Here is a 17,735-nt window from a genome sequence, read left to right as displayed (position 1 = left end):
GTGAGCCTGAGGTGAAGAAGAAGGTGAAGAAGACGAGGAATATTGAAAAGACAAAGCTGTCGTTCCAGGGAGATGATGAGGAGGAGGAGGAGGATGAAGGAGAGACGAAAGAGCGGGAAAAAACACCACTGAATCAAAGAAAAAGGAAAGCAGATCCCACCGTCGACTCGTCATTCCTGAAAACCAAAAAACTCGAAGAGTGGGAAAAGAAGCAGCGCGAGGAACTGACACGGGAATACCTGCAGCGGCAAGAAAAGATCAAACAAGAGCAGTTCGAGATGGAGTTTTGCTACTACGACGGCACGTACTCGAAAAGCTCGCTGACGATCAAAAAGGGCGATCAGGTCTGGCTCATGCTCGACCGGACGAGGAAAGGCAAGAAGGAATTCCACAGGGGTACGGTTGACGATATAATGCTGGTGAAGGACAACATCATCATTCCGCATTACTACGAGTTTTACTACTTTATCGTCAACAAAGTGCAGACCAAGAACGGGCTGCTGTTTGATTTCGATAATCCGCAGGGAGCTGATGCGAAGCGGACAAAGGTTGTGCATAAGAGCTGGTATGATAAGAATAAGCACATCTTTCCCGCGAGTACGTGGAAAGAGTTTGATCCGGAGGTCGATTATACAAAGCAGGTCTTGAGGGATAGCGCGGGCTTTGTTTACTTTCAGCAGTGACTTCTGATATGTACGGTGTATAATAGTGTAAAGATAGGTGTTGGATGTTGTATTAAGTAGTTGTGTTAAAGATAGTGTATTAATGAATTAGTCTATAAGTATTTACACCTACTGGATAGTCTTGACATCGCCATTGCTGAACTTTGCAGTCACAGTTCCGTCCTCGTTTCCGAAATAAGAAGCCGCCGCCATGTTGATAAACAACCCGACATCAACAACACCAACCAGCAACTTGATCTCCCTCGCCAACGTGCTAGGATCCGCAATCTCTCCGAAATGAGCATCGATAATCACGTTGCAGTTGTCGGTAATCACCGGCCCGGCCTTGGCCTTCCCTCCCAGTCTCAAAGTGACCGTCTTGGCTCCCATCGCCAGCAAGTCCTGCCGAACTTTAGCGTGCGCGGTAGGAACGACCTCGATCGGCACGCCCTGCAGCCACTGGGTTCCAAGCGCGGTCGAGTTCTTGCGAAAGTCCGCGACGAGCACGAATTTTTTGGCGCAGATAGCAACCAGTTTTTCCTGAAACAGACACGCGCCGCCGCCCTTGATGCAGTTCAACGCAGGGTCGACTTCATCCGCGCCATCAAACGCGACGTCGATGACCGGGTAGCCATCCACAGCACCGAGTTGTAAGCCGCCGTTGATAATCAGTTCTTTACTCTGGAACCCCGTGGGGATGTAGACGACGTCGGCGGGGATCTCGCCCGCGGCTTTCTTCTGCACAATGCGCTCCACGCAGTAGATCACAGTCGATCCCGAGCCAATACCGACCACTTTTGCGTCTTTCGGGAAATGCGTATCGATCGCGGTGAACGCGGCGAGCCGTTTAGCGGCCTCGATCGTGGCCTCGACGGACGACATCTGTCTTATTGTTCTGACGGAGGAGAAGACGAGGGGGTGGATAGCTCGCGAGTAGGCTAGTCGCGAGATTGTTCTTCGCAGCAGGACAGTGGCCACTTCGTCTTTGTCTGTCCTTTCAGGCAAAATCTGGTGAACTAACAGGTTCTGTGGAGGTTGATATTTATGAGTTCTCGGTAGACGCGGCGCGGCGTCGTCCGGCTCAACTGCGGCATGGTTTTTAGAGCTGTGCAGGGGTTTGCTTTCAGCCCCACGCGTCTTCAGCATCACTGCTGTATTTAGTAAAAGTTATGCTGAGAGCGTGTAGGCAAGGGTTTCAGGATAAACAATATTTTGTTTTCCTCGACATCGCTCTCGATCTGCTATATCATCCATCATGTCGCTTTTGTACGTATCCCTGTTTCTATTAATCTGTTGATCTTTTATATACTAATAAGACTATACTGCGCAGCCCAGCTTCTCAGCAGAGCACCACAACGCCGTCGCTGTTCGGCGGCAGCACACCAGCAAAACCTGCAACAGGCCTCTTCGGCGCGACCAACAGCACAACTACAACTACAAACACACCCACACCTGCTCCTAATCTGTTTGGAAACACAAATAATACCGCAGCTGCGAGCAGTAATACTTCCATAGCGCTGCCTTCGTTTGGCGCGGGTACGACTCCTGCGAAACCACCGGCGACGAACATGTTTGGATCGAATGCCAACACGGCATCGCCCGCTCCTTCGGGTGGGCTCTTTTCGATGAGCAATAGTGCCGCGACGCAGCCAGCTACTGGTGGGCTTTTTGGCGCAAACACCAATAACGCAGCTGCAAACACTGGATTGTCGTTCGGAGGCCAGCAGCAACCACAGCAACAACAACAACAACAACAGCAGCAGCAGCAGCAGCTACAACAACAGCAACAGCAACAGCAACAGCCTCAGCAAATCACATCCCTAACTCGTCACAGTGATCTACCAGAGTCCGCGCAGAAGGAACTGGACGCCGTCGAGTACGTTTGCTGTTTTTGAGTCTGAGCTGATAAAAATAGCTACTAACGCGTGCGCAAATAGTAATTACATTTCTCAGCAGATCGCCATCTCTGAGGATTTAAAAGCGAGGAAAGAATCGCGGCAAGAGTATTTACAGAGCGTTCCTCGTGATGTCGAAGTTCTCATGCGCGTAAGTCTACTCCGCTTTATTGCTCTATTCACCCAAACTAACACTACGCAGAAACTCGCGACAACAAACCAAGCTCTAGCCAACGACCTTGCAGCCATGACCGCGCAACGCCAAATCGTCGAAACAGCAACCCAAGACGCAAAGCTCTGCGTCGATCTCCTCCAGCAGCTCCGCATCCAAGGCGCCCGTCTCCCGCCCGGCGACCCGCTCCTGGGATTCTTTGAACGGCAGATGCTCGATCTCGAGCGCAAGATTGGCGATTATAAGCTCGTGCTCGAGGAGGTTGATCATGCTGTTGATGGGATTGAGAATGAGATTGTGCAGGGGAGGATTAGTGGGAGTAGTAGTGCGGAGGCGGTACTGTTGGCGTTGAAGGAGGAGTATGCGGTCTTTATGGCGATGGGAAATAGGGTTGCTGAGCTGCACCATGCCGTAGCCAGGTTAGAAAGCAGAGAGAAGTAGAAATGTAGATGATAAAAGTTGATAATAGCAACCTATGAATATTTATATATACAAGGGAATCAATCCCTGACAGAAGTAGAAAACAGCAAGACAATGAGACACCATCAACGCCAACATGGAGGAATAAAAGAGAATAACAAAAAACTACAAATTAGTCCCAGTACCAGCCTTCTTCAATGAACTTGATCATGTAATCGTCCACGCTTCCAAATCCATCGTCGTCCTCATCATCACTGTCTTGTCCTTCTTCTTCTTCGTCGTCGTCGTCGTTCTCCTCCTCTTCCTCCTCTGGCTCCTCTGTCGCTGCTTTCTCCGCTGCGTCGTCCGCGATCGCGGTCGGCGTCGCGGCGGCGGAGACAGACGCAGAGTCCTTGCGACGAACAGGAGTCGAGTCCCGTGTCGCAGAATTACTCTCCTGCTCCAAGAAATCCTCGTTATCAACCCTCGACTCCTTCATCGCGATCTTGGCAGCTACAACATCATCCTCATCCTCGGCCATCGCCAACGCTTTCTCAAGACCTCCTGGCTTGTCGTCCAGAAGAGGCGCGGCCACGTTGACGGTGCTGGGTAAAAGTTCCTCGGCGGCTTCGGTGCCGATCATGTCGCTCAGGGAAAACTTTGTAAAGTAATCTGTCGTGAACTCGCCTTCTTGGATAACAATGTCGTCGAGCATGCGTTTCTGGTTCGCTTTGCGGAGGATGTTGGACTCGATCGTGTATTCCGACACCAGGCGGTATATGTGCACGTCTCGCGTCTGGCCGATCCGGTGGCATCGGTCTTGGCATTGTTTGTCCATCGACGGATTCCAGTCCGAGTCGTAGAAGATAACAGTGTCGGCTCCTGTCAGGTTGATTCCTAAACCGCCCGATCGCGTGGAGAGGATGAAGACGGTGATCCGTGGATCGCTGTTGAATCGCTCAGTCATGATTTGTCGCTGCTCGATCTTCGTCGCGCCGTCGAGGCGCAGGTAGCGGTATCCATGAATATTAAGAAACTGCTCGAGAATATCCAGCACTTTCGTCATCTGCGTAAAGATCAGCGCGCGATGGCCTCCGGACTTTAAATCCTGGAGCAAAACCGCCAAACGCTGAAGCTTGCCACAGTCAAACTGCAAAAGCCGCTTGTCCGGAAACGCGATCGACAGCTTGACCTGCGCCTGATGCATCGGGTTCTCGCACTTTGCACGGATGTCTAAGAACGTATCCTCAGGAATCCCAGAAAACAACAGATTCGGCATATTCAACGCCACCACGTTCGGCGTCACGCACGCGTAGTGATCAATCACATCACGCATCTGACTCGCACGCTCGATGATCGGCACAATCATCCGGCGAGCAACAGTCCTCTGGATCGCAGGATCATACCGCGTCCGCGCCGCGTTCTCAGATCGAATATCGCACAGCCGGAGAACATTGCTTCCGTAGATAGGCGCTTTCTGGCAGCGGAAATCGTTGATGTACAACTCGTGCTGCAGACGATGGAATTTCTCAGTCTTGCGACGAAGCGCCATTGTCTTTTTGTATTCCGCCAGGCTGCTGAAGCTTCCCGGTAACTCTAGATTGCCTGCGTCAGGTTCGAGCTCACCAAGATCCCGCTTGATGGCATAGCTGGCGCAGAGTTTCAGGAGACTGCTGGAGTCGATAGTCGATATCGAGGAATCATGAGCAGGAACCAGGTTCAGAAACTCGAGATCCACGGAATCCTGCGCGTTTGTTCTCAGTAGCTTTTTGCGCACAAGATTCTCGATCGTCTCATAGCTCGTTATGGCAGCTTTCTCCATAGCAAAAGAGGTCACGATCGGTCGCACTTCAAACAAATCTGGATGGTTGCAGACTTTTCGAAGCTGCATCAAGCAATTAATAATACTCAGGAAGTTTCCCGAGGCCAGCGTCTCCCGGGTCTGCGCGCGTGACATGAAGTCATCATAGAGATACCTCTGCCGCTTTGAAAGCTTGCAATAAACAATATGCTCATACTTTGCCGGCATCTGCTTCTCGACGTCGGCTTTCAGACGGCGAAGCAAGTACGGCCGAAGGATTTTGTGGAGATTTGAAATCGTCGTCCGTGCCTCGGCGTCGTTCTTGGAGTAATCGCCTTCGATCAACTTGTCAAGTGGATGAGAGAACCATTCCTGGAAATCCGCAAGACTGGCGAATCCGCTCGTCATCACTGATTCTGACGATTTAGAAGACGGCATGAGGAAGTATAGAAGCGACCACAGCTCCATGAGATTATTCTGGAGCGGAGTACCGGTCAGCAGCAACCGACGATGAGCTTTGAAATTAAGAAGCGCCTGCCATCGTTGGGATCGGAAGTTTTTGATATTATGCGCCTCGTCAAGGATCATGTACTGCCACTGCTTCCGGCGGAAGGCGACTTGGTCATGGATAACGAGCTGGTAGGATGTAATGCATACGTCCCAGCTGTCGTCGTTTGTCCATCCTTTCCGCTTTTCCTTGCGCTGCGCGGGGTTGCCGTAGTACGTCAGGATTCTGAACCCCGGGGCGAAACGTTTGAATTCCATCTCCCAGTTGAGCATGACTGATGTCGGAACGACAATCAGATGCGGTCCCCAGATTTGCTTCTCGCACGCAAGATAGGAAAGAAGCGAGATTGTTTGAATCGTTTTTCTATAAATGATTAGCTTCCGCCATTAAAATTAAAAGGATATTAGGAAACATACCCTAGTCCCATCTCATCGGCAAGAATGCCGTTGGTGCCATTGTTATATAGCCCCGCGAGCCACTCCAATCCAGACTGCTGGTATTCACGGAGCGTGCCACGAAGCAAGAAAGGTGTAGGTACTGTAGATTTCGCCGACGTGATCTCGTTCGACGGTGTTGGGGGAGTGAGTTGTTCGGACGGTGAGGCAGAGACTTCGCGCTCGTTATGCGACTCGCTGTCGTCGGCGTCACGCATCGACGTGTCTTCGTCGCCTGCTTCTGCTTCTGCATTTGTTTCTTCAGAAGGCTGCACGGCACTGAGCTCCTCGGGTGTGTATAGGTCTGCGAGGGTTGCGGATGTTGTTTGTTGATCGTCATTATTTTCTTCGTATTCTTCGTCTTCTGACTCGTCTTCTTTTTCTGACTCGCTCTCGTCTTCGTCATCGCTAGACATATCCATTTCCGAAAACGAGTCCTCGTCCTCATCTTGGCTGGCATCGGCAGAGTTGACAGAGATCATATCATCGTCGGCGTCACCCAGTTCAGAGTTGTCGTGTTTGTCGCGACTCAGTTGATCTTTACGCGCTTCCAGCAGTTGAGTGGATTGGTTGAGAATCGTGTTGAGTTGCTCTTTTCCTGCCTGTCGCTGCTTTTCTTTTGCTTGCGCTTCGAGTCGTTGCCGAACAACCTAGCTGTCGTCAGTATTAATCAAGGTATACAGAGTACTAAGATACACACCTTCTCAGCAAGTCTCCACTTGCGCTTAACAGCAACGGCGGTTTTCTTTGCGAGTTGCCGTATTCTCTTCTCTTCAGCCTTGCGCTCTCTCTCATCTGCACCAGACAGTTTCTTAAAATGAGTCTGCACCATGCCGGCGATTTTCTTTGCCCGCGAGATATGGCTCCTTCGTTCATCGCTGGCGAGTTTGGAGAGGAAAAAGGCTTGAGATATCAGGTGGTCGTAATGTGAATGATGATCTTTTGGAGCGACGAAGCCTTTTGTTAGAGACTTTTGTGGGATGGATTCCATTCCAGATAGTTCAGAGATGAGGCCCTCTGAAACTGCATTTTCGATCTTTTGACGCAGGTGAGCTTCTTCGGCGATGCGCTTTTCGAACGTGACGTCGTCGACGTCGTCGTCTAATGATTTGAACGAGTTGAGGTAGGATTCAACAGACAATCCGAATTTCGGTGGCGCGGGAACGTGGTCTGGCTGGCCGACGATTGGCTCGGGAACGGAGTATTTGATTCTGATCTTTGGAACGGCGATTATGTTGCCATCCTCATCTAGCAGATCAACATCCTCGTCTGAGTCCTCAATCTTCTTCACCTGCTCGGTCTCTTCTTTCTTGATTCTAGAAGAGGTCCGCAGAGGCTTCGACTCAGCCTTGGGCGGTCGACCTACCCTCGCTCGCTTGACTGGAGCTGCTGAGCTGTCGACCGCGGGCTCTCCTAGGGATGATCTCTTGGACCCCCTTTGCTTCTTGGCGTCCACAGATACGTTGGCTTTGCTGCTGCTGGCCAAGGGAGTTGTCGAATGCCTGCTACTTCGTCGCCGAGAGGGAGTAGAGGTGGAATCCGCGTTGGAGGCGGTGCTGACGCTGGTATCGAGTGAGGATCGATGGCGCAGAGCGCGTCTGTTGTCGCCGCCGGCGGCGTTATCAGCATCATCTGGGGTCATGAATCAGTAAACAGCAGTTATAAATACAGAACAATACCATCACTACTCACTCTGAGAAGAGCTGCTTGCTCGCAAGCTTCTGGTATGTCTCGGCGGCGCCATAAAGTCGAGATTCGGCACTCGCAGTGCTTTGAAATCAGACCGAAACGCGCGAGAAAAACAAAGGGAAACGGATCCCGATCAGCAAGTTGCCGGCATCAAAACACGCGCAGAATCGTCAGCTAGCTGCTGTTTGAATTTCAAGCTCGGCACGGCTCCTCAGCGGCGTCAAGGGCGGTTTGAGCGGTCGCGAGCGGGTATGTTGTGATGAGCGTCGTGGGTCGGCCGCAGAAGGGAGGCTTTGGCTGAGTTGACTTTTTTGCCTGAGCCCGAACCCTGAGGGGGTTTAGGGTATTTTTCGAGGGCAGAGCCAATCAGCACCTCTCCAGTAAGCCAGTTGTCGAGACAATCATCGTGAAGGAGCAGAAGGAAGACTACTCTCCGCGCCAGGTTCACGAAGAAGAAATACAAGAAGAGAAACAGAGAGAAACATGTCTGCGATGCTGAGAGGAGCTTTGAGAATGCCGGTCCGAAGCGCGGTGCGGACGCGGATAGGCGCAGTCAGATGCTACGCTTCGGCACCCGAGGAGCCTGTCTTGCCTGAGTACACCGATTTCCCATACACGAAGGGCGACGACCGATTGGTGAGTGTTGATGTGCTGTGAGGTGAGGTGAGGTGAGAGTCGTGGATGTGTACTGACGAACTGCGCAGGTGGGCGACTATCCCGAGTATCCATATGTTTACGCCCAGCACCGCGACCCCTACGCAAAGTACGACTTTCAGCAGCTGAGACGTAACTACAATGATCCTGTATGTCTTGTTATTCCCTAAACCAGAAGAAGAAGAGAGAGGAGAAGAGGAAGAAGAAGAATACATAAACTAACGTCCCCACAGCTCCACGAAGACGACGACATGCTCAACATGTGGTCCCCCGACGTGCACGACTACGTCTCCACCGCCGGCGCCGTCCGCTGGGCCCTCGGTTTCTTCACCGTCTTTGGCCTCTTCAGCTACGCCGTTTCCTTCTCCGTTCCCGAAAAGATCGCCACCGGACGCGTCTACGACAACGGCTTGTTCAAGGAACTCGGCGGCGCGGAGGATTTCCCGCAGATCAAGCCCGCGGGTGTTGACGATGGTAGCTACTATCCCAAGTAAGGCAGCAGAGTGGGGATTAGGTTGGAGATATCTACGCATTTAAAGGGGAGGGTTAGACAGGTCACGGTGTAAAGAGAAATAATATATTCATCACAAATAACACAATTGTATCTATTCCTATTATGACGCAGTGACGCAGAAAACAAAACATAATCAAAACTCCGCAATGCAAGTGAGCAAAAAAACAAAATTCTCGCAGTAAATGAAATAATGTACTGTATCTATTTGGTCGGAAGAGGTGGCATCGCGGGATACTTTGGCACATGCGAAACGCGATTGAATGCCTTTGGCTTGCTACTTCCACCCAGTGCAGACGCCGTACTCGCCGCTGCCTGACCAGAGATGATATCCGCCCGCCGTTTGCGCTCCTCGAGAAATCTCTTGAGCAGACTCGAGTCCTTCATACGCAGGATGCGCAAAATAACCACCTCAGAGTTCTCCGCATTCAGCGCGTCCTCGAGCTCTTTGCCCTCGGCTTCCATTTTCTCCAGACTCTGGTGCGCCATAATCGTCCGGCTTCGACCGAGCAGTTTCGGCACCGCCATGTTCTTCCGCTGCCGCATCTTGTTGAACGTCTCGGTCGATTGGTGCTGGTACGCGGTAATCAGCTCCGGCGCGGGGAAAGAGTAGAACTGCTGCGCGACCTGGATCGTCTTGTAGTGTTCCGAAGACTGCAGCGCTTCTTTTTCCGGACCATGCGAGTCTCCGTGGAAGAAATCGAGAGCCTCGTGGACCCAGATCTGGAGAATCCGCATCTCGCCGTCCGTCAGCGGCTTTTGCTTCGTCGGCCGCTCCGACAGTGGCGGCACGATCAGCATCTCGATCGTCTGCAGCATGTTTGACCACGCAGACAGAAACACGCGCATCTTCATGCTCTCGGTCAAGGTCGCGTCAAACACTTTAAAGTCTGAAGCAAGGATCTTGAACAGCGGCTGGATCGCGTCCTCGATCTTGTCGTCCGTCAATGGACCTGTCGTGCGACTTAGTAGTCGGCTGACCGAACTGCCGAGAAGTCGCTTGAGCGCGTCGTGCGAGATGTAGGCTGAGATCTGGCTTCGGAATTTAGACGTCAGCTTCGAAACCATCATTTCCTCCGTCACCCGCAACTCTTTAAACGCCGTGCCAATGTGGAACAGGATATTATCGCGCTCGCGCTCCATCGTCAGAATCACGCGCACCTGTCCGAACCCTTTCGAGTCCTCGCCCGACAGCTTGAGATCGTACCACTCGTCCTTCGCCAGATCGTCGACAAAGTCGGTCGGTTTGAGCAGCAGCATGCAGCCGCCGCACAGGTCGCGCTTGTCGTTGGGATCTTCGTCCCACACGCGCAGCGCGATGCGCTCGCTGGACTCGGTCACGAGCTCGAACCGCGCGTTCCAGACCGGGTTGAGTTCTTTGTAGATCGTGTGGGTGCGGAAGAGAACTTGCTGCGTGTGCACGTTGAGCAGCTCGACGTAGGGATCAGAGTATCCGTTCCTATCCATCGACTTCAAGTTTTCCGCCTGCACAATCTCGATCGTGAATATATACCGCGACGGTTTCTGGCCCGAGCTCTTCAATTGCTGCTTCTCCAGGTCGTCCAGCAGCTTTGTCTTTTTCTCCGCGCCAATCGATTTCTGCAGCGCGTCAAGTTGGTTCTTGATAAACTCGACGTTATTCAACTTGACGCATGTCGCCGGGCGAATCGGGCCGCCGGTGTTGAGGTCGTCGTTGAACGCCTTTGCCAGGTTCTTCAAGTACGTCGTGATTGCTTTCGAGATGTAGCTCAGAACGAGGTTGTAAAGCCTTGCGACGTGGTACTGGTTTTCCCAGTCGAGATCGTCAATCAGTTTCAGGTTTTGCTGGAAGGTCGCAAACAGATCCGAGACGTTCAAGCTGTGGCGTAGATTCGAATTAATCATCTCAAACTGTGACATTGTTAGCTAGTCACACACACGAAAAAGAAAGAAGGAGAGAACATACAGCATTGGGATCCGAGTGTTCTTTGGCAATGATGTTGTTAACCCAATTAGACAAGACCAGCTGCTTATCCTTTATCGATCTGTAGATATAATCAAACAGCTCGTACTCGGCATCGATCGGAAACTTTTTCTTCTGCCCGAACGCGTCCTCAAACTCCTTCTTCAGCAAGCGAAGCTGGTTATTGTGCAAGTCCTGGATATCTTCCAACGCAAGCGCGACCGCAGGCTCGTCTTTACTAGATGTCTTTGCTGCGCGGAGTCTGTCGAGTTCGGCTTTTGCAAAGTAAGCGCACATGTGCGTGAGTTGTTCGGCTGTCCAGCGGGCGATGAAGAGCGAGGAGGACCAGCGGGAGATGTCGACGCCGTCAAAGTCAAAGGGGAGGTTGTAGTAATGCTTGACGATCTTGATTTGCTTGAGAGCGGCGGGGATGACGTGGTGCATCAGATTGAGGTGGTCTACTAGCTCTTCGCCGCGGGGGCCAGAGTCCACCAGTTGGTTGAAGTAGTCGTAGGCCGAGACCTGATTTGTTAATATAAAGTACACAAGAGAAAAGGACAAAAGAGGAGCACTCACTCTGACGATCTCGCGATACTCTTTAACTGTCTTTTCAAACTCTTTAGGGGTTGACTGAAATCCATCATCCGAGCAGATATAGTCTTCGATCAGAGCGAATGTACAAAACAGCTTATTTCTGACAAATTTGTGATCCGAGACCAAAGTGATTTTGAAGATCAGCTTTAGATCGGTGGTCAGCTGCTTGAGCGAAAAGTCGTAGATTGCGTGTAGAGCGTTGGCGTAGGTTAGTTTATCCTGCTTTGTCCAGGGATCGACGACTTCGGAGTGCTGCTGGACTGATTGTCTTCGCGAAGCCATGAATGCGACGGTGAGGAGGTTAATGTCGAGTATTTCAGCGAGATAGAGGTCTTTGACGACGTTGAGGAAGAGCACGTCGCGGGTCGATTTCTTGATGCGCCAGTTTGTCGAGACGGTTCTGAGCAGCTTGCGGGAGTCGTCGGAGAGGAGGTCGGTGATCGGGTCGAGTTCGTCCTGGGCTTTTGCGAGGGGAAGATCGGCTTCGACTGCGAGTTTGAGGATGACGTTGTAGTAGGCAGCTGCGTCGGGAGGGATGAAGGTCATTTTTGTGTCGTTGGATCGGACGGAGGAAGTGCGGGTGGGGTGGATGACGAGGTACATTTCGATGAGCTGGTTCATTTCGCGGACCTCGCGCTCGCGCCAGGTTTTGTAGGCCTGCTCGGAAAAGAACTGGGACATGGTGGAGGAGTGGGTGATGATGCTTGTTGACATGACTTTGAGATCGTCGATGTAGTCTGATTCAGAGAGCGAGGACTGCGATAGTTTGAGGATGTCTTGGCGGATCATGGCCTCGTCGATGGAGAATAGATGCGCGGCCTCGGCGACAAGAGGGTATTTCTCGGGCGCGGTGCAGCAGTCCTTGACTTGGCCGAGGAACTTGCGGAGACGGGGGAGACTGTCGACGGCGTTGCGGCTGCGGTCCATGGCGAAGAGGACGTAGTCTGCGAAGGCGACGGAGACTTGGTTTGCCTGTTTGAAGTCTAGGTTTTTGTACTTTTCGCGGGGGACAAAGACGTTGAAGAGCTCGTCGATCTGCATGTCGCTGTCTTTGAACCGGTCTTTGAGGGGTGAGGACTCGACAGCGGTGGCGAAGCCGGCGAACATCTCTGTGACTTTGGAGGAGGAGTTTGAGTGGCGGCGGAGGTAGTCTTTGAGGTCTTTGCGGACATGTTTGAGGAGGGAGATGGAGGCGCGTTCGGGGGAGATGATTTGAGATTTTTTGTCGGTGTCGTTGAGGAATTGGGAGACGCGTTGGATGAGGGAGTGCGGGCGCGGGCGGCGCAGGTACTCGAGGTAGCAGAGTTTAGTGATGTAGGAGTAGGCGTCGAGGGTGGTGACTTGTCTGGCGACGGGTCTGCGGGTGAAGGAGCCGGAGGAGACTGTGTCGGGAGGCATTGGATGGGTGAGGGGGGGAGGTGAAGAGGGAGGGGTGAGAGAGAGGAAGGAGAAGTGGTGATGGCGGTTTGTTTTGGCGTTGAAGTTGAGTAAGGCTGAGTCGAGCCGCGCGTGAGCTTGTGCCTACGTCATGCGATCTTGTCTGTTATGTCTTTAGCAGTGATGTTGAATGAATACTGTTATGAAGTGTAGTTGATGAGTAGAGAATATAGATTCTGGTTTTATCTACTTATTCTAATATGGTCTCAGCACGCATGATTTAACATCAAAGTAGCGATACTCTTGTCGGTCTTATATAGTCGCTTAGTGGATACTAGGTCACTTTGTTCAACAGTATGATTACTGAATAAGAAGAGACAATTGATGACAGCTTATCAAGAGAAGAAAGAATAAGACAGTTTGAGCGTAGATGGAGCTCTGAGGAGTGGTGGATATATGAGATGTAGGGGGCTGGTAGGGTTGGTGTTAATGTCGACTATAGCCCAGTATCATCTATATCAACAGCACTGTCATCATCTATACTGATATATACCAGTGAGATCATTCTATGAGAAAGAGGAAGAAGAGAAAGAGAACAGAGTTACAATAAAAATCTAACAATGCTAACTGTAAATGTAAGAAGAGATCATGGGTCGTAATTCATTAATGCTAAACGATATAAGAACAAGAATCAAGAAGATATCTACAGGAACCACAATCTGGTGTATTCCATATAAGCACAAAGACAAGGACAAAGAACAAGAACAAGAACGAGAACAAGACAATTATCAAAAAATATTAAACGCCGCTTTTGAGGATGAGTATGAGTATGAGTATAGTATGAGTATAGTATGAGATTATAACCGTTAATGCTGCGATGATGGGGGAGGAGACGAGGAATTCGATAGTTGAGAGTGCAGAGAGATGTGCGGGTGTCTGCCCGGGTCCGAGAGAGGGGAGACGAGGATGTCTGCGGACTCTGCTTTCCTGAGCTGAGAGAGATGGTCTGCCGGGTGCTGCACGAGCGGAGAGGGCGGAAGGGGGGCAGGGAAGAGGTCTGAGATTGGTTTGGCGAATGTGCTGGCGGAGGCGGAGGCGGAGGCAGAGACAGAAGAGGTGGTCAGAGGAGGAGGTTGCTGTAGTCGCTGGACGATGTGGTCGCGCAGGGAGAGGTCTTGTAGGGGAGGGTAGGAGGGGTCATGGAGAGGGGGGTTGGAAGTGGGGTGGAAGGAAGGAAGAGAGTCGGGAAAGAGGGTGTCGATAGGAGAGAGCTTGACGGGCGTTCGAGTGGATATCTTTTCGCGGTGGAGGTGGGGAGCAGTGGTGGCGGGGTGAGGAGCCGGAGCAGCGGCTTCAGGCTCAGAGTCTGCGTCGTCGTCGTAGTCCGCGTCGTAGTCGGATTCGGGGTCGCGGGAGAACTTGAAGGCGCGGATCTTTGCGTCGATGGTGTCGTCGTCGTCGATGCAGCCGTCGGCGCCGAAGAGCATGTCTTCGCGGAACTGGACGCGGACGGCGGAGGAGGAGGAGGCTGTGGCGGCGACGACGCCGACGGAGGAGTCTGAGAGGGGGGGTTGCTGTTGAAGTTGTTGCTGCTGCTGCTGCTGCTGTTGGAGTTGTAGTTGCTGCTGCTGGAGAGAATTGTGATGGTGATATCGGAGCAGATCAGGGGAGGAAGAGCGATGAGAGTGACGACGGTGGGGGTGGTGTCTGATACGCGGAGAAGCGGGTTTGATGTCGTCGATGAAGAACGAGGGATCAGAGATGGGAGACGGGTCGGGGAGGATGGGGATGGAGAGGTCGAAGAGGGTCGGCTGGGGGAAGAGGTCTGCACGTTCGCGAGAGGAGGAGGAGGAGGGCGGGTAGATCGGAGAGAGGTCTTTTGCTATGTCTGAGGTCGCGTAGGAGGAGACGGAAGAGGCGGAGGAGCGGGCAGAGAAGGAGGAGGAGGTCGATGAGCGGGCGGAGAAGGAGGAGGAGGAGGAGGAGGAGGGGGACCTCTGGCCTGAGGAGGAAGCGGGCATTGTGAGAGACGAGTAGAGGGTAGAGAGTAGAGAGTAGATAGAACAGAGCTGGTTCTACTTAACTGCTTCTACTCAGCAGCGGGCTTCTTCTCGACAGACACAAAAGTGGTGAAGCGGAAGAAGTTGCGTTGACAGCCTCGAGCCGATCCCAAACTGGAAGCGACTTTATTAAAGTTGGCGCCGCACAAGGCACCAGCGTCCGTGCGTCTGCTAGCGCCGTTCTGGATTAGTCAGTGTTTAGTACTAATATTATGTCATTGATTGGTAATTAATGCACGGCCAACCCGAACCCTCGATCGGCGCTGTTGCTCTGCGTCTGCGCCTCTGCGCCTCTGTCTCGCACTTCACCAGTTCCTTCTCTTATATCCCTCTTCCCTTCTACTTCTCCACTTCTCCTCCTCTGCTCTGTATCTCTTCTCTACAGCTACTTCTCTCCTCATCTCTCTCGCCATGTCGGACCTCTCCCTCTGGTCCTCCATTTGCTCCCTCTTCTCCCTCGACTACAAGCCCTCCCACCACCTCTCCCTCTTCGCCCCCATCTCCTCCTTCCTCGCAAAACCTGCCTCCCTCTTCTCCTCCCTCTTCTCCTCCTTCTTCTTCCGCTCTACCACCCCCAAGTCAACCTCCTCTCCCTCCAAGTCCATCACCTCCCCCTCAAAAGCCCCCTCCACCCCCGACGATGTCCAGCTCTTCCCCCAAATCATCCTAGACCTCCGTCTCACCGCCTCCCCCTCCGCCCTCTCCGACACAAAAACCGCTACCCCCTGCGCAACCGACCCCACCGCCACCCTCCACCAGGTCCACAATGCCGGCGGCGAGCTCGTCGGCTTCGACCTCGCCGACTCCGGCATGCAGTCCTCCTACATGCTCCAGCTCCAACCCCAGCTCCAGTACCAGCCCCAGTTCGTCGCCCCCCAGGTCTTTCCCGCCGTCGACTCGGCAACAGACCCCGGCGACTTCCTCAACAAGCTCGACGAGCTAGAGGTCTACATCGCCCAGATGCGCAACCGTCTCTCTGCCGCCGCCGCCGCCGCTGCTTCCACCACCTCCTCCTCCTCCTCCCCTTCCTCCTCCGCCTCGCCCTCTGTCGCCACCTCGCAGACCTCCGCTGACGACCTCTACCATGCTCTCCCCGCTTTCTCCCTCGACCCCAACGCCCCCCGCGTCGTCCGTCGTCGCAATGAGCGCCAGAACATGTACTCCGCTGCCCCCTACGTTCGTCCATCGTCTGCCTCTGCCTCTGCCTATGGTCACCAGCACTTGCCCCAGCAGCAGCAGCAGCAGCCCTCCTTCGTCGTTCCCGAGGACCTCTCTTCCTCGGCCTCCTGGTCTTCGCCCGCTGAGTTTGCCGACCAAGAGTCGCCTTCAACTATCTCCGCCGTCGAATCGAGCTACTCGTTCGCCCCTGCCCCTGCCATCAATGACCCCGTCGAGCAATTCACGCACCACCACGACTTTGTCGACCTGCAAGGAAAGGAGTCCTCCTTCGACGACCCCTTCTCCGCCCTCGACCTTGTCCACCAGCACGGTCACCAGCAGTCGCAAACGCAATACGCAAACTCCGGCCTGCTCGTCCAGCCGTTCGTGGCCATGCATAACAACTCGCTCGATGACCAGCAAATGTTTATGCACCAGCACCAGTACGTCGGCCAGCCTCCAGTCTCGATGCATATCGCGAGCCCTTCCTCGAGCATATCATCGCCCCAGACCTCCACCGGTTCGTCGTCGTCGGCAAACTCCCCGGCCTCCTCAAACTCGTCACCGTCGTCCTCGCCGCCAAAGTCGCACGCTGGCGTGGCCTCTCCTGATCAGTCAATCATGATGGGCTCCGACACAAACTCGTCGCCCATGCACATGAACTCTTCCTCGCAGCCTACATTCCAGTGCCCGCACTGCCCGTCAAAGTTCCGTATTAAAGGCTACCTGACACGGCATCTCAAGAAGCACGCCATGAACAAGGCCTACACATGCCCGTTCTACGATCCTACTTCGCCGTCCCCGTGCCATTCCACCGGTGGCTTTTCTCGACGAGATACCTACAAGACCCATCTCAAGTCGCGGCATTTCGTCTACCCTACCGGCACCCGAAGTGATCAGCGCGCCGGAATGAGAGGATGGTGTGCGGCCTGCGGAGTCATGTTTGATTGCAACGAGAACTGGGTCGAGAACCACGTTGAAGGCGGAGAATGCGGAGCTTTTCAGTCGGTGCCGATGTACGCTTGATTGATTTTTTTGTTATTTATTTATTTATTACTCGATTTACTTGATTATATCTGTTTACTACTTGATTTATCTGTTTACTTGTTTGGGGTTGTTCTTTACTTTTCTTTGGGTATAAAATGTAACTTGGGATTGTTTGTATTTCTATATTGAAGATGAAAGTCTACTGTTTTTTACATGTTTTGATATCGTTTGCTTTGCTTTGCTATATACAAGTGTTAGGAATATACTATGCCTAGAATCTACTTGCTGCTGCTGCTGCTGCTTGAAAGAGTGCCGATCTAGATCCGCCGAGATAATACTTGCCGTCGGATGTGTTTTGTCTACGATCGGAATAATCATCATCATCATCAAATGCAGTCAAATCTGCAATTTTCATTCAACATCAGATCAGAAATCACGAAATGTTGAAGAAAAAAAGTGATGACGGGGAAGTCGGCTCGTGAGGCTTGAGCTGGTGCGGAGAGCGGAGCGGAGCGGAGCTGCGGGCGGAGGCTAGGTCGGCGTCGGATCGAGAACAGGTTCGGCCTCGGTTTCACTCTCTGGAAAGGCAGATGGTTGTATACCCGAGAGTTTTCTATGAGAATGCAGAGATTGAGAATAGCACAATACTCGACAGAGGTTGAAAAGACAGGAATATGTTATGGAATAGGCAAGTACGAAAGCAACCCCACATTCGTCTGGTCTTGCTCTGTCTCCCTGCCCTTCCTTTGTCTGTCTGTCTGTCTGATCCAGATTTAACATTCTCGCCTGGAGTTTCTCTTTCTCTCTTCCTCCCCCACCATTTCTGTTTGCGGGGTAAGCTCGCGCGCACATCGTCTGTCCTCGCCGTCGCTGTCACCTGTCCTGCCGTGTA

The 17,735-nt window shown here is 52.6% G+C and overlaps 8 protein-coding genes across 8 annotated transcripts; 4 read left to right on the top strand and 4 right to left on the bottom strand.

Annotated features, from left to right (window-relative positions):
- Positions 1 to 70: 70 nt before the first annotated feature.
- BZA70DRAFT_285198 (XAP5 protein) lies at positions 71 to 758 on the top strand. The gene has a single exon (XM_064913687.1). The coding sequence runs from the start codon at positions 279 to 281 to the stop codon at positions 681 to 683; it is 405 nt and encodes a 134-aa protein (XP_064765892.1). The 5' UTR covers positions 71 to 278; the 3' UTR covers positions 684 to 758.
- BZA70DRAFT_285197 (ribose-5-phosphate isomerase) lies at positions 759 to 1,686 on the bottom strand. The gene has a single exon (XM_064913686.1). It carries the CDS (start codon positions 1,542 to 1,544, stop codon positions 792 to 794), a length of 753 nt encoding a protein of 250 aa, XP_064765891.1. The 5' UTR covers positions 1,545 to 1,686; the 3' UTR covers positions 759 to 791.
- Positions 1,687 to 1,898: 212 nt separating this feature from the next.
- Positions 1,899 to 3,180, top strand: BZA70DRAFT_285195 (uncharacterized protein). Its single transcript, XM_064913685.1, has 4 exons — positions 1,899 to 1,928; positions 1,993 to 2,538; positions 2,600 to 2,708; positions 2,760 to 3,180. Exons 1-4 carry the CDS (start codon positions 1,918 to 1,920, stop codon positions 3,168 to 3,170), a joined length of 1,077 nt encoding a protein of 358 aa, XP_064765890.1. The 5' UTR covers positions 1,899 to 1,917; the 3' UTR covers positions 3,171 to 3,180.
- BZA70DRAFT_307741 (SNF2 family N-terminal domain-containing protein) lies at positions 3,181 to 7,832 on the bottom strand. Its single transcript, XM_064914839.1, has 4 exons — positions 7,564 to 7,832; positions 6,572 to 7,503; positions 5,854 to 6,521; positions 3,181 to 5,800 (listed from the first exon to the last, which is right to left on the bottom strand). The coding sequence occupies exons 1-4, from the start codon at positions 7,613 to 7,615 to the stop codon at positions 3,322 to 3,324; spliced, it is 4,131 nt and encodes a 1,376-aa protein (XP_064765889.1). The 5' UTR covers positions 7,616 to 7,832; the 3' UTR covers positions 3,181 to 3,321.
- On the top strand, positions 7,833 to 8,812 carry BZA70DRAFT_285192 (uncharacterized protein). Its single transcript, XM_064913684.1, has 3 exons — positions 7,833 to 8,196; positions 8,265 to 8,363; positions 8,448 to 8,812. The coding sequence occupies exons 1-3, from the start codon at positions 8,044 to 8,046 to the stop codon at positions 8,706 to 8,708; spliced, it is 513 nt and encodes a 170-aa protein (XP_064765888.1). The 5' UTR covers positions 7,833 to 8,043; the 3' UTR covers positions 8,709 to 8,812.
- On the bottom strand, positions 8,813 to 12,720 carry BZA70DRAFT_285189 (uncharacterized protein). The gene is made up of 3 exons (XM_064913683.1): positions 11,244 to 12,720; positions 10,671 to 11,189; positions 8,813 to 10,615 (listed from the first exon to the last, which is right to left on the bottom strand). Exons 1-3 carry the CDS (start codon positions 12,657 to 12,659, stop codon positions 8,930 to 8,932), a joined length of 3,621 nt encoding a protein of 1,206 aa, XP_064765887.1. The 5' UTR covers positions 12,660 to 12,720; the 3' UTR covers positions 8,813 to 8,929.
- Positions 12,721 to 13,191: 471 nt separating this feature from the next.
- BZA70DRAFT_285188 (uncharacterized protein) lies at positions 13,192 to 14,767 on the bottom strand. Its single transcript, XM_064913682.1, has one exon. It carries the CDS (start codon positions 14,657 to 14,659, stop codon positions 13,505 to 13,507), a length of 1,155 nt encoding a protein of 384 aa, XP_064765886.1. The 5' UTR covers positions 14,660 to 14,767; the 3' UTR covers positions 13,192 to 13,504.
- A 15-nt stretch (positions 14,768 to 14,782) lies between these two features.
- BZA70DRAFT_95823 (uncharacterized protein) lies at positions 14,783 to 17,169 on the top strand. The gene has a single exon (XM_064915566.1). The coding sequence runs from the start codon at positions 15,110 to 15,112 to the stop codon at positions 16,880 to 16,882; it is 1,773 nt and encodes a 590-aa protein (XP_064765885.1). The 5' UTR covers positions 14,783 to 15,109; the 3' UTR covers positions 16,883 to 17,169.
- The last annotated feature ends 566 nt before the right edge of the window (positions 17,170 to 17,735 follow it).

Source organism: Myxozyma melibiosi (genome assembly GCF_037950935.1).
Source record: "Myxozyma melibiosi strain Phaff 52-87 chromosome Unknown BZA70scaffold_15, whole genome shotgun sequence".
In the NCBI taxonomy this organism is placed as follows: Eukaryota; Fungi; Ascomycota; class Lipomycetes; order Lipomycetales; family Lipomycetaceae; genus Myxozyma; species Myxozyma melibiosi.
Note: the sequence above shows the minus strand (reverse complement) of the source record. Positions and strands in the feature narration are given on the sequence as shown.

Excerpts from the sequence above, each read along its gene's own strand:
- BZA70DRAFT_285189 (XM_064913683.1), bottom strand. The coding sequence starts at position 12,659 with ATGCCTCCCGACACAGTCTCCTCCGGCTCCTTCACCCGCAGACCCGTC. Across the intron at positions 11,190-11,243 it reads AGTATCGCGAGATCGTCAGA|GTCTCGGCCTACGACTACTT; the intron begins GTGAGTGCTCCT and ends TTAACAAATCAG. Across the intron at positions 10,616-10,670 it reads AACACTCGGATCCCAATGCT|TTTGAGATGATTAATTCGAA; the intron begins GTATGTTCTCTC and ends ACAATGTCACAG.
- BZA70DRAFT_285195 (XM_064913685.1), top strand. Across the intron at positions 2,539-2,599 it reads AAGGAACTGGACGCCGTCGA|TAATTACATTTCTCAGCAGA; the intron begins GTACGTTTGCTG and ends GTGCGCAAATAG. Across the intron at positions 2,709-2,759 it reads ATGTCGAAGTTCTCATGCGC|AAACTCGCGACAACAAACCA; the intron begins GTAAGTCTACTC and ends AACACTACGCAG.
- BZA70DRAFT_285197 (XM_064913686.1), bottom strand. The coding sequence starts at position 1,544 with ATGTCGTCCGTCGAGGCCACGATCGAGGCCGCTAAACGGCTCGCCGCG.
- BZA70DRAFT_285198 (XM_064913687.1), top strand. The coding sequence starts at position 279 with ATGGAGTTTTGCTACTACGACGGCACGTACTCGAAAAGCTCGCTGACG.
- BZA70DRAFT_95823 (XM_064915566.1), top strand. The coding sequence starts at position 15,110 with ATGTCGGACCTCTCCCTCTGGTCCTCCATTTGCTCCCTCTTCTCCCTC.
- BZA70DRAFT_285192 (XM_064913684.1), top strand. The coding sequence starts at position 8,044 with ATGTCTGCGATGCTGAGAGGAGCTTTGAGAATGCCGGTCCGAAGCGCG. Across the intron at positions 8,197-8,264 it reads CGAAGGGCGACGACCGATTG|GTGGGCGACTATCCCGAGTA; the intron begins GTGAGTGTTGAT and ends CGAACTGCGCAG. Across the intron at positions 8,364-8,447 it reads GACGTAACTACAATGATCCT|CTCCACGAAGACGACGACAT; the intron begins GTATGTCTTGTT and ends ACGTCCCCACAG.
- BZA70DRAFT_307741 (XM_064914839.1), bottom strand. The coding sequence starts at position 7,615 with ATGGCGCCGCCGAGACATACCAGAAGCTTGCGAGCAAGCAGCTCTTCT. Across the intron at positions 7,504-7,563 it reads AGCAAGCAGCTCTTCTCAGA|ATGATGCTGATAACGCCGCC; the intron begins GTGAGTAGTGAT and ends TCATGACCCCAG. Across the intron at positions 5,801-5,853 it reads GCCGATGAGATGGGACTAGG|AAAAACGATTCAAACAATCT; the intron begins GTATGTTTCCTA and ends AATCATTTATAG.
- BZA70DRAFT_285188 (XM_064913682.1), bottom strand. The coding sequence starts at position 14,659 with ATGCCCGCTTCCTCCTCAGGCCAGAGGTCCCCCTCCTCCTCCTCCTCC.